Genomic DNA, 17,251 nt, shown 5'->3' on the forward strand with positions numbered 1-17,251 from the left:
TGAGCGCCACATTTTTAGATGCTGTGTCGAGTTAAAACGAACTTCAACTGATCAACATACAATTTAACCAAAAAATAGTATTTTAAAATAGTATGTGAAACAAACACGTGCAATGAAAACATTTTCAAACATTGTATGCTAAATTTTGGTCACATGACCTTGCATAGCATGTTTAAGGGGCCGTTCACAAGGAATGTGTATTTACGCCCATTAGCATTCTTTTTTAATTTTTTAATTCCCTAAATGTAAACATACACTAGATGGATATTTTTTTACCTTTGTGCCACTTGTGTTTTAGCACTGTCTCGCACAAGAGCACTGCCTTCTTAGACATCAAATAAAATACATGCAATGATGTGTTTTAAAAGCGCATCTGCTACATTGTGGTGTTTGTTTAACCCTTTAAGCTCTGAAGGTGTTTTTAAAGATTTCCTGTTTCAGTGGCATACCCAAAATTAAAGGCTTACACAGACACACACACACACACACACACACACACACCACACACACACACACACACACATTATATATATTATATATATATATGAAAACTTATTAAAAAAAAATATGATATAGATTGATACATTCTAGGACTCTAAGTCTAAGAAACCACTGAGAAAAAAAAAAAAGAAAAAAAAAGTCCAGCAAAAAATTCACTTTTTTTGGTTTTTTTTTTCATGATTTTACATTATATATATGTCTGGGTGTAAATAATGTGGCTTTGAAAAGCTTTTGTTTTATTCCCAATCATGTCAACTCTAAAGGATAAAAATGTTGTGTTTTGTACGACAAAGCAATCAAAAGTTATAGAATTACAAAAATAATTAACTATAGTCTCCAAAAACGTCTCCAAACAAATAAAACATAATTGTACATAAGAACTAATTACACATGCAAACACAATGACTAAAGGTTTGCATAGCATGAAGACATGATTTTACTAATAAGATTTCACAGAATGAGTTTCATTCTGTGTCATCTGAGTCATCATTGAGTCTGTGTCATGTATTTGGCGCCATCTCCTGGTGGCCATTTGTAACATTGTGCTTCATGTGGATTATCTAATGATCTATGCATCTGATTATCTTGTGTTTGGGCTCGTTTAAGTAATGGTATATGATATTTTATGTTCTGTTTATTTTTCCTGGCATATAAACGTGGCATATAAGCAACACCAACATAATTGTCAAAGACATATAATTTACTTAGTTATTACTCGCTAACAAATAGGCTGGTTGTATTCTACTCTTTGATAGATTTCCAGCAAAATATGACACATGGCTATTTGATCAGTTTGATGTTTTTATTGATTGCAATAATATGTACAGTGCAATTTTTTTTCTGATTTGTCTGAAAATTTCAAAGCACCTGTTCAGTTTTGTTCATAATGTCTACATGCATTGTAATGTAGAGCTTCTAAGCTTTCAAACGATACTTATTTTGTGTTGGACAAGACTGTAGTTATTAATATTTTGACAATTATTCTCCTCACGGGCCCGCCGGCGGACACCAAATGCTTTGTGTCTGTCTGCACTGTTTTTACACTTTTGTTTTCCTATGTAAACATGCGCTAGACGGTCCTCTTTGACTGTTGCCCCATGTAGGAGCGCTGAGTTTTTAGAAGCCGTGTCAAGTTAAAAAGAACTTAAACTAAAAAAAAACAACAACAAAACAAAAACGTCTCGAGGCACCTATGTTCTGTTGTTCATTGCACATTTTTCTTTTTTTTAGCTTAAGAATGTGTTCAGTCTGAACAGCTCCTAATTCAGTGAGTGACGTCCGGTTATCTCAGAAAAAAATAAATAACTAAACTTTGCATTTTTAATCAGATTTTCTTTAAAACGTCAGTCCAATCAAATGATTGTCATTAATGAAAAAACATTTTTTTTTTTTAAATGGAGTCATCTGGGTATTCAATGCAAACAGTATAAATACTAAATACTGCAGAAATAGTATGGTACAGTAGGATATTCTGAACCACTGATCAATTCCTTGTGACAATACAGCCAACTTTTTATTCCCAAAGAAACCAACAAACTAGAGAGACAACATTAATCAGTCGCCCCGGGGGCAACATCAGCTTCCTGCTTCCTTCAGATTATATCTGATGTGGGGTTAATAAAGCCACTATGGTTTGGTGTAGCACACACTTAGACTCATTTTACACAGGGCCCGTGGGTCGACATGGGCCACATGTAAAGCCAGTGAGAGCCACTGCTAGCCCATAATTCTTCTGCATGGGCAACAATGTTATTTAAGTTTAATCTACAGCCCGTTTACCAGTAGTAATAACCTTGGTGGAACCTTTTTATAGAACTTTAGATTACAAGTAGCTTGTATGTTGGAAAGATGCAGTTTCAAAATAGCTTCCCCAACGCTGAGTGTTAAGATATTAAGACAATAAAACCAAAAAAATCCAACAAACAAAAATTCCAGAACTGTTCCCAACACTGAGATGGAAAATATAAACCATTCAGAGTTTAAAGGAACACCTAGAGGCAGCACAACTGTCTGAGACATCAAATCTACACCTGCATCCAGTGCCAAAAGCGTTACTTTAAAAAAAAAAACAAAAAACAATATTCACTCCAAATTTCACTTCAGATATAAGTTTGTCTGCCACAGGTTCCCTCTCACTATGAAACGCTCCGTCAGAGAAGTCCATTTAACTTTTATCAAGGCACAGAATAAAAAATTTGTACAGTGAAAAAAGCACCTCGAGGAGAATTGAAAGAAAAATAGACCTATATGACAAGAAAAGCAGAAGATTGGGTGTTCACAATACTAGCTCATTGCACACTGCGCAGTATACTGCCTACCATTTAAAAATATATAATTTTAAATATACAGTATGAAACAGTAAGACAGTAGTTTCAAAAAGTAGTATGAGACATACAGTATGTGTTATATTTGGTTGTTTCTTCAACTTCAGACACTTTTAGTACTGTAGAACACACTAAAACACGGTAGAAAAGTAAAGTCTCATTTAAACATTTCTCACACTCTCACTAGTTATTTTGAATTTGTCTCCTAGCAATGTCCAACACATGTATCTGCTTGTTTTGTGCACCTTGTGTGTTCCCGGTCAAAAATGGCCCACTGAGATTGTTAATAAATTGCTCATATTGCATCTATTATCCCAAAATATTGCATTAGATCTTTGTCAAATTTTTTAATAATTATGGTTTTGTACTTTTTTGAACACACACACACACACACACACACACACACACACACACACACACCCCCCCTCTGGAGATGGCATCGAGAAGCCCGAGAGGTACCCAAAGGAGCTGCCGTTGACTTGGCCACCTCCTGGTGGACAATAACGGGCTCAGCGGGCCTCTCCAAAGACACTGACAAAGGGGAACTTTGGGATTTGGTGTTCCAACCTCGCAGCAGACGTTCCATCTCTGCCAACTGGCAGAGGTGGTCCACCAAATCCCAAAAGGAAAAATCGAACCCAGCTCCTCTGGACCAATGGGCTTATCCAGATCTGCCAAAAAAAAATTAGCTTGAGGATGGTCTCATCAAAACCCCACCCGGAGGCCGCCTCGGCCAACTCCTAGGCGAAGACGTTGACAGGACGACCGTGCTGAAAACAGGCCAAAGGATCAGGCAACCGAAGCATTGGGAGACCGATTCCTCAAGGGCCGGAGCTGGGTTCAATAAAACACGCCTCATGCCTCCGCTGGGTCCAAAGTTGGTCAGATCGTTCTGTCACGAAATATTTGAGGTAAGACCCAAGACGCAGGATGGCAATGAAATGTGTCTTATTAAAACGAAAACAAACCAACAAAATACAAACAAAACTCTTACAAGGGAGAACAAAACCAAAAATAGAACAAAAAAAACAAACCGACTAAGAAAACTGAACAAAATAGAAAACAAAACTCACATGGGAGAAACAAAACAACAAGACAAAAGGAACTAAGAATGAACTGACAGGAGAACTGGACAGGAATAAGAACAACACGACCAGACTGGAGACTTGAACAAAACACAACGATCTGACCGGGTAGACAAGACAAAGGAGAGAATATATAGAGGAAGGGAAGATTGAATACAGGTGCTGCTGATCAACTAAAGAGCAGAGCAAATCAACGCTGATTGCACTGCTGAGCAGCACCAGAGAAAAACATAAAGCACATGGACGACCTGAGAGATAGGTGGAGGAAATGGTCACAATCCCACCAAATCAAGAATAAAACAAGACCAAAATGGCAGGATCATGACAGAAAGTCTAAGTCTGTACATAAAAGGTATTATAAAAGTCCCACAAATATATCATAGTAAAAAGGTAAAACATAGCGCTATCTTATCGGTCACCCCTGGTCTCTAGATATCGGTATCATCATTTGCTGTTGATAAGCCCATATTGGTGAACAACTTCTGCAAACTGCAAAGCTAATATGTAATTTGGTCTAAACACTGAAATTTGAACACACCAGGGGAAGTGATGTTTCTAAACTGTGAACAAAACGAAAAGTTGCATTTAGAAAAAACCACAACGAAGCGATCTGTTTCGACTGATCAAATGGATAATTATTTAAATGAAGGCAGTTCGTTCCCGAAGCTGAACCAGTGTTGTGTCTCTCTCTTAGCGAATCAGTATTCACTGCCATTTCTCTGACCAATTCATCTCTGTATTTACATAATCAAGCTGAACATCTACTTGAAAAGGAGAAAACGGAAAGAAAGTTTTGCGAGATCACATAAAAGCGTAATTGACAGGAAGTGTGCTTACCTGTCGACTATCCCGCACATGTCCATCTGAAGATCGCTGAAGTTTCCAAACAACATCTGTTGCACTTTTATTAGATCCACTAAACTGTTGTCAGTTCGGATGAGTCGCATACATCCCTGGAAAACATTAAATGGGTTTCTGCAGACGGCGCTGTCCTCCGTGTCTGGGCATCCTGTAGATAAAAATAGTGACTAGTCAGGACACACGTTGCAGATTATTATTGTATATTATACAGTATACTATATATCAACCGTTTTAATGGTACAAAGTCCTTGGTTTAAATGTTTCAAATAATGTTTCAGTAACAAATGTTCAAATACAAACTCAGAGTTTGGAGATTTTTTCATTAGCATCAGTATAGGATGGTACATGGGTGTTTCTTCCACTTTGGGCACTTGTGAGCTTTTAGAAAGTAATGTGGTCCCACTTTATATTAGGTGTCTTTAACTACTATTTTCTAACATTAAATTACATACAATACAATGTGTTTGTGTAGCTACTGTACATGTTGTTATGCAAAATTCTCCCAAGATTCACATTTTCTGCTATTGAGGTTGAGGTATGGGTAGGTTTATGAGTTAGGGTTAGGTTTAGGATTAGGGGTAAAGTTAACAGTGTAACTACAGATGTAATTAAATGAAGGTATTTAAATGTAAATACAATGCAACAACATGCAAGTACATAAGTACATTGTACATTTTACAATCATTTGATACATAGTAGTTAAAGACACCTAATATAAAGCGGGTGCAGTAAAATCTCGTTAAAACATTTTTCAGACTCTTGCTAAGGCTAATTTCATAGCTAACATATTATGTATCCTAAGTACAAACATTACAATTATATTTGCACATACTGTATTTTTGCGTAATTTGGCAACATTACAGCTTGATGGGAAATTATGCAAAATTAAAAGGGATATCTCACTTGCTTTTTCTTTGTTTTCTTCAAACATCACATTAAATTTAAACTCAAGCATGCTCTCCACTATCACTTTTGTCCACTTGGTTAACAAGTAAACTAAATTATATATATAAAAAAAGTACAAATCTATTTGTTTTGATGAAAATCAACCCCTAGGACATGAAAGTGCCAGAAGTTGAATAACACCTATATAAAAGTCAACATGAAAAAAACTGTCTCGATTTACTTTCTTAAAGAAATATTCCGGGTTAAATCCATGTTAAGCTCAATCGACAGCATTTGCGTATAATGTTGATTACACTGACGTGCACAGAACGAGGGCAGCAGGGGCCCCTTTCATTCACATATCTAAAGGTGCCCTTTTGGTAGTCCAGAAAAAGGAGAGAAGTTTTAATAATTAAATAAAATTAGTTAAAACAAAATTAAAATGTCATAATCTCACAATAACAGTAATAATGTATTATGAGATTTCTTTGTAAATTGCGGGCGTATTAAAGGTGCCTTTAACAGCGCGCACTACAGCAGATTGGGGGCGAATACCAATCCCAAGTGATCCTCCCTATACCCTATACTTACTCCGAACTGCAGAGCCCTTGAAGTGTGTACTCTGAAGGAAACACGGCATTACTGTATGAATGTACCCTTTGCTAACAGTCTTGTGGAAGAGCCCTCCAAGAAAAGATTCATTGTCTCACTTTCGTTTTGAACGAGCTTTCGGGTGGCATCCCCTCCCGCAGGAGTGCCCTTCAAGAAAGCATAAAATCCAGTTTTGAACATCGAAGTGCCGTTACCTCAGACGAGTAACGGATCAGATAAAGACTCCACTCCATGTATTGTGTTGTAAGTTCATCAAAAGAATAATACTCGATTGCTACCGCATTTCCGACATCGCATACCGCTAGTGTAGACAGATTTATGAATTATAATGAGAGCAGTCACGTCGCTTTCAGTGATATAAATTAGTCTTTTATAGAATATTGACAAACTATAGGATCTGTCTGGTTCAGCCAAAGCCAGTTTGGTTTTGTTGAAACTAATAAGCCATTAAAATAATCACTTTCAGAAAAATACCATTAGGCTACCACAGTACCGCCGCTCCCTATACGCATATTACACAGTCTGTGTAGGGCACCAAATCCCTAAGGCGGCACCAGAAACTCCACCGGCTGCCCTTGCTCGCATGTTATACGTTATTCAAGGACCCTGTTGCATTCGCAGAGCACAGTCAATCGCCTCGCACTCTCATCGTGCACCACGTTTCCAGGGTAATGCCATGATACTGAATGATTGATCATGTTCATATTTCATGATACTGTCATGGTACTCCAAGGTACTCTAAAAAAAATACCATGGTTTTACTATGACATGTCAAAAACATGGGGTTATCACAGACTGTGTCTGACAATAAATAAATAAACAAGTGTATCATGGTGCTTTAGTGAGAAATATAACAGAATAGGCTATTATTTGTGATAAAGGAAAAATAAAATAATAAAAAATATATATATATACACACACACATATACAACAAAATGTTTAAATACTCAAAAAGCAAAGAATTAGTATTTACTACTCACTAATCAGTGCCCTTTTTTATCCTTCCACCCTTGTCCCTGCTAAGGTCTGTGCACGTCACTGGTTGATTACCACAAAAATTATTTCCGAATTGTACCTCTTTCTTTAAAAAAAAAAAAAGAAAGAAAAGCACAAATCGAGGTTACAGTGAGGCACTTACAATGGAAGTCAATGGAGCCAATCCGCAAACATTAAAATACTCACTGTTTCAAAAGTATAGACACAAGACGTAAACAATATGTGTGTTAACATGATTTTAGTGTGATAAAATCACTCACTAACCGCATCTGTGTAAAGTTGTATCCAATATTACGACTTCGCTGCCATGACGATGTAGTCAACAAACCCTAAAATGACTGTACAAATTATGATTTAAACAAATTTACAGCTCAAATAATAAAAGTTTAAATGGAAGCATTAATGTAAGTGCTTTTGTAAAATTATAAGCTTCACATTTCTGCCTTTGAACCTTCAGAAAATTGGCCCCATTGACTTCCATTGTAAGTGCCTCACTGTAACACCCATTTTTGCTTTATAGAAAAGTAGGGACGAGGGAAATATTTTTCTGTGGTAATCAGTATTTTGTTGTAAACAACAGTTTATGTAATTGAATATCCTTTTTCACAGAAATACACCATATTACGCAAGTACAATGGGTTGTGAATGATGTTTCTTGTCAACTTGGCTAACGGCGCAAAAACAAGTTGTTTACAAACTCACAAAGAGCAAGCTACTATTTGACGCTAAACTGTACTTCACTGCTCCACTTACAAAAGTTTTGAACCATTACATTTAAAAATCTCATTATGTATATGATATATTCTTTGACTGTAATGCGATACGTGCTCTGCTGCAGCCCAAGGCAAAAACGTTGCAGATGCAAGAGACCGATGCTTGCAGCTACGCTTTTAGCGTCTCCCCAGCGTGCATGCCGAGATGGTGTTACACAACTCTCTCCAGTTACTGAGCTAAAGGCAATTAAACCACAAGCTTTCAGCCGCGAGCGATCAGGGAGTCGAACAGCTCCCAAACAGCTTGAAAAGTAAATTAATGTGCTTTCCTCAGCAGAGGTGTGTTGAGCGACAAGATGGATTGATTAACACGAAGGATTCAGCTTGTGAGAGGGAAATTACTTTAAGCTTGTGGGTCGCTGTTGTTAGCGAGAGGCAATGTGCTGCTAAATCTTTCTCTTACCTCCTAAGAATATCTGACGGTCAGGTACGACAGGGAAGGAAGTGGGTGTTGTAGAGCTGTCGGTTTTGTCCAGAGTGACTGCGAGACGACCTCGTCGGGCAGCTAGTTCCACCGAGTGCCACTGACCATCATTTAAACTGGCACCTGTGGAAAAACAGCCAGCATTGTGGTAGACTTAAAAATAATAGCCAATAAATGTGGTATAAGTGAGATTATTTTAACAATAGATTTCAGCCTTGGATCTAGGGTATATTCAGAATGGCATAATAGACAACTACGCATACTATTTTTGCAGTATATGGTAAGTATTTATTTCTCTCTACATAATGCCAGATTTTGACCTGCTGCGATGTCCGCCATGATTCGCCCCGTCTTATGGATCTGTAACCGCACTCTCGCATCGCTCAGATAAAGCCACAGCGTTCCTGCTTGATGCTGGAGGTCAAAGGTCATCAACAGACCCACTTTGTTCCATGTTCTGAACTCCAGACTGACTGACACACTTTCTCCACCGGCGGTCCACGGCAAACCAAGGAAACTTCCAGGACTGGCAAACGTCACTGGGACATCAAAGGATTTCGTGCAGGTAAAGGTGACGTTTCCCTAAGAGAGCATATATTAAGCAGAATTAGGGCTAGGTGATATAGCAAACACTGATGATATATCTGCAATGATTTTGCTGGCGACATAAACACCAATTGCGAGTATCGTGATGATTTTAATGCGTTTTAATGTGTCACTAAGTTCCATGCTTCAGACTAATTTCGTGATCCTTCACTGTTTAATAGCCGAAACATAATTTGAAACAAGCTAGTTGCGTTCCAAAATGTACGCAAGTACGCATTGCATTCTCAACATTGCCAAAAGGGATAAATAATGTGGTGGTAAAGCTGATAACCCATTAATAGGCAGATCGTTTTTAAAATATATTTAAAGAATGATTTAACAACTTTCATAGTCTTTCCTTTCAAGAGCCAAAGTAAATAAAATCTCAGATGTAGTTTATTGTTCAACCAAAATCCCAATAATAATCACAAAACATATTGTGCATAATGTGAGACTTTTAACTATAAACAAGCCCGAAACACACCAGGGACTTTTATTTTGAAATGACGGCGACCTGGCTGCGTTGCAATGCTCTATGTTTAAGTATTAACCAAATTAAGCTTTTCATAGCCTATATATTCACCAGATGAAAAGTTCTGTATATTTTTATTTCACCAGAAACAAGAGGAATAAGCTTTATTATTATTATTAACAAGATATGAAGTTGGAGACACTATTTATGTGCTGACGGGGGTTGTTTCCATATAGTCACATATTTCTTTGCATGCCCCGACTTCAATTTAAAACGTTTGATTATCTAATCAAAATAACAAAATATGCATTGATGCGAGGATAAAAATATGTATGAATTATGTTGATGAAAGATTGAGGAACATGGAGGAATAAAAAAAGAAACTATCGGCAACTATCGGCACAGATTTTTGCAGATAACCGATAGCTTCAAAAAGCAACTATCAGCACCGATTAATTGGTACAACCGATATGTCGGCCTACCTCTAGTTAAGATAGAGATGATTTAATACCCTTTATGATTTCAACTGCAGTAGCAAAAACAACATTAGAGTTTCAATTTAAGTTCAATTCAATTACGTGAATCAGTTCATACTGTTCGTTTCAAAGTTATTACACTTGATTCAAACTCTGATTCAATTATTTGTTTGTGTAATCACTCAGAAATGTTCTTGGAGGTCCTTGTGTAATATGTGATTATTACTGATTATTGCTATGTATTTCTATATTGGTGTATATAAATGAAAATGATTACATATTTTTTCATTGTGTTCATGAGGTCTTGATTATTTTCAATGGCAACAATGGCTGTTTGGTTGAAATGATAAAATAAAAAACAAATAAAAAAAATCTCCTTTTGAAGGAATTTCAGAGCAAATGCATACATATTAATATACTTTTCTAACTATATCACCCAGCCCTAAAAAGTATTAACCAAAACATTGTAGTTAAACCAAAACCATTTTTCATACAAATACATTTATGAGAGTAAATTACCATGGGCATGACGCTTGTTCTTGTAAATTATGCATTGGCCTTCCTGGCTATTATCCTGATACCAGTGTCATGCCCATTACCACAATGAATTAAATGGTGGGTACGGTAATTGGTTTAACCCCCAAATTCCCAAGACAATGGGCTTAATAAAAGAGAAAACCTTGTATAACGGAGGAGAATGTGGTACAAAAGCACTCATTCTGAATTAATGACAAACAAATGCTGTCCAAAAACTGACAATCACTAACAAGCCAAATTATGGCAATTAAACATGTTTTGAAAGCAATTATTGCATTAAAACACAAGTTCTGCTTACTGTCATGGTGACTTTATTTTCTTTGGGGAGTTCAATCACGTTGATGTCATTGTAGAGCACATTTTCCAGGCAGCCATGGAAGTTTCTTCTGGAATGTGATTTTTGAAGTCCAGCACTTGATGTGCCACCAAAACTGATCTTGTGAAAGAACAACAAATTCATGTTAACTCGAAAATGAACATTCTGGTATCATTTATTGCAATGAATGATTTAACAGAAGAGCTGAAATGTACATACAGGTGCATCTCAACAAATTAGAATGTCGTGGAAAAGTTCATTTATTTCAGTAATTCAATTCAAATTGTCAAACTCGTGTATTAAATAAATTCAATGCACACAGACTGAAGTAGTTTAAGTCTTTGGTTCTTTTAATTGTGATGATTTTGGCTCACATTTAACAAAAACCCACCAATTCACTATCTCAAAATATTAGAATATGGTGACATGCCAATCAGCTAATCAACTCAAAACACCTGCAAAGGTTTCCTGAGCCTTCAAAATGGTCTCTCAGTTTGGTTCACTAGGCTACACAATCATGGGGAAGACTGCTGATCTGACAGTTGTCCAGAAGACAATCATTGACACCCTTCACAAGGAGGGTAAGCCACAAACATTCATTGCCAAAGAAGCTGGCTGTTCACAGAGTGCTGTATCCAAGCATGTTAACAGAAAGTTGAGTGGAAGGAAAAAGTGTGGAAGAAAAAGATGCACAACCAACCGAGAGAACCGCAGCCTTATGAGGATTGTCAAGCAAAATCGATTCAAGAATTTGGGTGAACTTCACAAGGAATGGACTGAGGCTGGGGTCAAGGCATCAAGAGCCACCACACACAGACGTGTCAAGGAATTTGGCTACAGTTGTCGTATTCCTCTTGTTAAGCCACTCCTGAACCACAGACAACATCAGAGGCGTCTTACCTGGGCTAAGGAGGAGAAGAACTGGACTGTTGCCCAGTGGTCCAAAGTCCTCTTTTCAGATGAGAGCCAGTTTTGTATTTCATTTGGAAACCAAGGTCCTAGAGTCTGGAGGAAGGGTGGAGAAGCTCATAGCCCAAGTTGCTTGAAGTCCAGTGTTAAGTTTCCACAGTCTGTGATGATTTGGGGTGCAATGTCATCTGCTGGTGTTGGTCCATTGTGTTTTTTGAAAACCAAAGTCACTGCACCCGTTTACCAAGACATTTTGGAGCACTTCATGCTTCCTTCTGCTGACCAGCTTTTTAAAGATGCTGATTTCATTTTCCAGCAGGATTTGGCACCTGCCCACACTGCCAAAAGCACCAAAAGTTGGTTAAATGACCATGGTGTTGGTGTGCTTGACTGGCCAGCAAACTCACCAGACCTGAACCCCATAGAGAATCTATGGGGTATTGTCAAGAGGAAAATGAGAAACAAGAGACCAAAAAATGCAGATGAGCTGAAGGCCACTGTCAAAGAAACCTGGGCTTCCATACCACCTCAGCAGTGCCACAAACTGATCACCTCCATGCCACGCCGAATTGAGGCAGTAATTAAAGCAAAAGGAGCCCCTACCAAGTATTGAGTACATATACAGTAAATGAACATACTTTCCAGAAGGCCAACAATTCACTAAAAATGTTTTTTTTATTGGTCTTATGATGTATTCTAATTTTTTGAGATAGTGAATTGGTGGGTTTTTGTTAAATGTGAGCCAAAATCATCACAATTAAAAGAACCAAAGACTTAAACTACTTCAGTCTGTGTGCATTGAATTTATTTAATACACGAGTTTCACAATTTGAGTTGAATTACTGAAATAAATGAACTTTTCCACGACATTCTAATTTATTGAGATGCATCTGTAAATTAACAATGTTTCAAAACAAAGCGAGTTACTTAAAGGAAATCTTTTACTAAACTCATTGCAAAGTTAATTTATGTTATATGTATTATAGATGTGTGTTCAGTGCAAGTGTGTGTATATGCGACAAAGGAAAGTGATATTAAAAAGGTAGCAGCTGCTCTGGGAGTTACACTAAACTGGTCTGATTGAGTAAGAGGTCATTAGGCTTTCACCTCGTTAATCTCGCCATGACTCCAGTGCTGGAGCAGCTGCAGCTGTTGCGTATCTTTGTCCACTGTGAAGTTAACGAGTCCTCGTATGTGCTCGATGCTGACATGATGCCAGTGCTGATCATCCAACAGGCTGCCCAGTGACACCACGGTGTGAAAATCACTTACAGAACCCTTTCCTAAAAAAAGAAAGTTGATAATTTGTTGCTTATTTATTAATGTTTGCTGATGCTACTTATATAGACTGCGTTCAGTTGCACATGAAAATTCCAATGTATGTTGCAATATTGGAATTTACATGTTAACCAGAAATCCGAATATACCAAAATTAAACTCTGGGGCATTTTTGGGCTGCCGACTGCAATTTTTCACACTCAAATTTAAAAGCTCACCATTTACACATATTGTGGACTAATTGCCAATAATTGGTCTAATTTTTTTCAGAAACCCCCCCAAATAAAAAAAGACTCCAATTATTCATAAATAATACTGTATATATTTACAATCTTATGATGAACAGAAATGTGTTGACCTAAATTTGTTAGCATGCAATTCTGGTTCTGTTTACTCCATCTCCCTCCAAAAAGTCTTATTTTATTCCACCAGATGGCAGCATATACTAGAAAAAATTATTTTTCCACTATCACCTTCCATCACAAAATGCCGATCTGAAATGTAGGTGGCGCTCTAATGCATTTTAGCCCCCATGGATATGCTTGTCCATAGACATTCGTCTAATTTTCAGTTCAAGCACCACCCTCATTATTTTATCAAATTTCCTGGCCTCTGAGTGGACTAGAAGCTCAATCTAAGTGTCATTAGAAAGCTGAGATCCTCCCCTTTGCAATGATGTATCATTCAATGATCATCAATAGTCAATAACATATATTTCCTATGATTTGATTAGCATGCTTTTCCTGCAGGACTGCATATTTTGTTCTGGACATCTAAGTTATAAACTACAGTTTATTTCACAGATTTAGGAGCTGTGAGCTCTGTGAGATCTGTCTACTTAAAAGAGGTGATAAAGTCTTTGAGGATTAAAAAAAAAAGTGTTACAGTTTTACATAATTTACAAGAATATTCAATATTGCACAGTATCAGCAATGTGTGTTAGCATAATGTGTTCAGATAGCTTCAGCAGATAATTTCTTTTATGGGTGTTTCTTCACATTTTGGTAGTAAAGTCTTTTTACAACATTTCTCACACTCCCACTAGTTTATTTAATTTGTCTATTAACAATATGTTTCCATCCAAGGATTTTTTTGTGAAAAAAGGTTTAGCGCATCAAAATGTTTTCCAATATAGCTGATGGAAACGCAAATTATCAATAAAATTTCAAAAGTGTTGACATAATTTAATATAATATGTTTAAGTTAAGCACATAAATCCTATGTCGATATGTCAAATGTCATGAAAAACTAGTTTGTAAACACTTTTTGTCGAGAAAATGGCATTAACCCTTTAAGCTCTGAGGGTGTTTTTAAAGATTTCCTGATTCAGTGGCATACCCAAAATTAAAGAATTAGAACTCGACAAAAAACAAAAACAAAGAGGGTCAAGTGTTTGATCTCACTGTAAATTCAAATTTCTTAATGATATAGATTATGATACATTCTGAGACTCTCAGCCTAAGAAACTGCTGAAAAATATCGAATAAAAATTTAAGCCAAAAATTAACTTTTTAAAAATTATTTTTTTTGTTGATACGACTAAGCAATCAAAAGCTATAGCATTAAAAATGTATCATAGTGTGCAAAAATGTCTCCAAACAAATAAAACATAATATTTTTATTCAGAACTAATTACACATGCAAACACAACAATGACTAAAGGTTTGCATATAATGGAGACATGATTTCAGTAATGAGATTTCACAGAATGAGTTTCATTCTGTGTCATTTGAGTCATCATTGAGTCTGTGCCATGTATTTGGCGCCATCTCCTGGTGGTCATATGTAACATTGTCCTTCATGTGGATTATCTAATGATCTATGCATCTGATTATCTTGTGTGTGGGCTCATTAGAAAGATAATCACCTCCTATATGTAATGGTATGTGATATTTTATGTTCTGTTTATCTCTTGTGAAGTTATAAGCAAAAATGCAGCATATAAGCAACACCAACATAATTGTCAAAGACATTTACTTAACTATTACTCACTATATGTTTGTCTGTGAGTAAAACAAATAGGCTGGTTGTATTCTACTCTTTGAGAGCTTTCCGAAAATATATGACACATGCCTATTTGATCAGTTTGATGTTTTTACTGATTACAAAAATATGTACAGTGCAAATAGTTTTCATAAATTATCAAAATGGAACACTTCTGATTTGTCTCCAAATTTCAAAGCACTTGTTTTGGTCATAATGTCTACATGCATTGGAAAGTAGAGCTTTTAATTTTTCAAACGATACTTATTTTGTGTTGGTCAAGACTGTAGTTATATTTTTTTAACATTTATTTATTTGATTTTCTCCCCTTTTCTCCCCAATTTGGAATGCCCAATTCCCAAAGTCCTCGTGGTGGCGTAGTTACACGCCTCAATCCGGGTGGCGGAGGACGAATCTCAGTTGCCTCCGCGTCTGAGACCGTCAATCCGCGCATCTTATCACGTGGCTTGTTGAGTGCATTACCACAGAGACATAGCGTGTGTGGAGGCATCACGCTATTATCCGCTGCATCCACGCACAACTCACCACACGCCCCACCGAGAGCGAGAACCACATTATGGTGACCATGAGGAGGTTGACCCAATGTGACTCTACCCTCCCTAGCAACCGGGCCATTTGGTTGCTTAAGAGACCTGGCTGGAGTTACTCAGCACATCCTGGATTCGAACTTACGACTCCAGGTGTGGTAGTCAGCATCTTCTCTTGCTGAGCTACCCAGGCCCCGCAAGACTGTAGTTATTAATATTTTGACGATAATTTTTTTACGATGGCTGGCCCATCCGAGCTTAAAGGGTTAATGCAAAAAATTTAGCATCACATGATAGAATTTACATATTCAGCATAGTGGAGAAGAACACTTGGACTGATGAGGAGACTCGAGTTTACCTTCAATTTACCTCAAGAAAACAACATTACCGTTATACTTGGAAGTTTTTCCAGACTTTTTATGGACTGCGCGTTCACACGCCAGTAAAGATTACAGTGTCTTTTACCCAAAAAACGGTAAAAATAACCCATTTTATATTAATCACATGTGATTGACATGCTGGTAAAACATAAAGCATCGGCACTGTCCAGACCGTAAGCTCATTATTTACGGTTGTTTGAAGTTCTTCGAGTATCTGAAGTGGATGTTTGCCAACAACAAGACTTTAGAAAAAATGCTTCTATTTTTATTGTATTGCAATAACAGACAAGAGTTTTCAGAACAGAAAAACAAAAAGAGAAATAACATTCAGCGCCAATGGGATTAAACAAAAGTGCCAAAATAATTACTATACAGATAAAAATAGACATGAGAGAAAACGGATATGGAGTGAGTAATTAACTTAAACGAAGAAAAAGAAATCATGTGTACAGAGAAAGATGAGTGAAGTCATTAAAAACCGAGCTATGGGGTCATATTATAGGCTACCAAAAGTTATATTCCATGTTTAGCTGGCTTTAGATAGTTTTAATATAAATTCCAACATCTCTTTGAAAAAACGACTGCAGATAACGCTGGCTGTTGCGTATGTTTGTTTCAAGCATTTCATGCTATCGAGAGTTTATTTACACATGTAAAAGAGAAAGAAGTGAGCGTGATTTCTTTTGGTTAGAAAAATGTGAAAAATAGACTACAGATAATATTTTGTGATTGGAGCAAAGTGAAGAGGAGTGTTGAAGTTTTTATTTATTTGTTTGGACACCGCAGCCTCGTGTTTCACAACAGATTTTTCCAGAGGGACAATAAAATTACATAATGTGAACGGATTGTCCATATTTTTAATATTAAAGTGTTATATAGGATTACAGGCTCACTAACACCACCATCTATTTCTGCTAGTAATCTCAGATACAGACGAGCTACTTCTCCATTTTGATGTCGTCTGATGTTTCTTACGATTGCAATTATGTGAAATTAAAATGATAGTAAGCTGACCAATTTCAATCAACTGTCTCAATACTCCATTTTACACAAATGTGGGGACATCTGGGATGCAAAAGGGACACAATTTGCATTATACTCCAAATTCTGTATGGAAACGGCTCAATGGCAGATTTCTTTTGTGCTAAACCAGAACTTATGCAACAATGTGTTTTTAAAAAAAACATTTTTTCAAAGGTCATTTGAATAGAAACGAGCCAGCAAATTTCGCAAAAAAGTTTCAATAACAAAACAGTGCAAAAAGTGAATGGAAACTTTGTCAATGTCCAACAGTGTATGCTCATGC

At 36.8% G+C, this 17,251-nt stretch overlaps 1 protein-coding gene across 1 annotated transcript in view; it reads right to left on the minus strand.

The window, feature by feature from the left end:
* cntnap3 (contactin associated protein family member 3) overlaps nt 1-17,251 on the minus strand; it is a 163,134-nt gene that overhangs the window by 52,352 nt on the left and 93,531 nt on the right. The window contains exons 6-10 of the mRNA XM_051686355.1: nt 12,864-13,039; nt 10,830-10,967; nt 8,782-9,043; nt 8,441-8,584; nt 4,748-4,919 (exon numbers count right to left, since the gene is read on the minus strand). Of these exons, the coding sequence (XP_051542315.1) occupies nt 4,748-4,919; nt 8,441-8,584; nt 8,782-9,043; nt 10,830-10,967; nt 12,864-13,039 (892 nt within the window). The remainder of the gene's footprint in view (nt 1-4,747; nt 4,920-8,440; nt 8,585-8,781; nt 9,044-10,829; nt 10,968-12,863; nt 13,040-17,251) is intronic.

The sequence above is a fragment of the Myxocyprinus asiaticus genome, chromosome 43 (assembly GCF_019703515.2).
Source record: "Myxocyprinus asiaticus isolate MX2 ecotype Aquarium Trade chromosome 43, UBuf_Myxa_2, whole genome shotgun sequence".
In the NCBI taxonomy this organism is placed as follows: Eukaryota; Metazoa; Chordata; class Actinopteri; order Cypriniformes; family Catostomidae; genus Myxocyprinus; species Myxocyprinus asiaticus.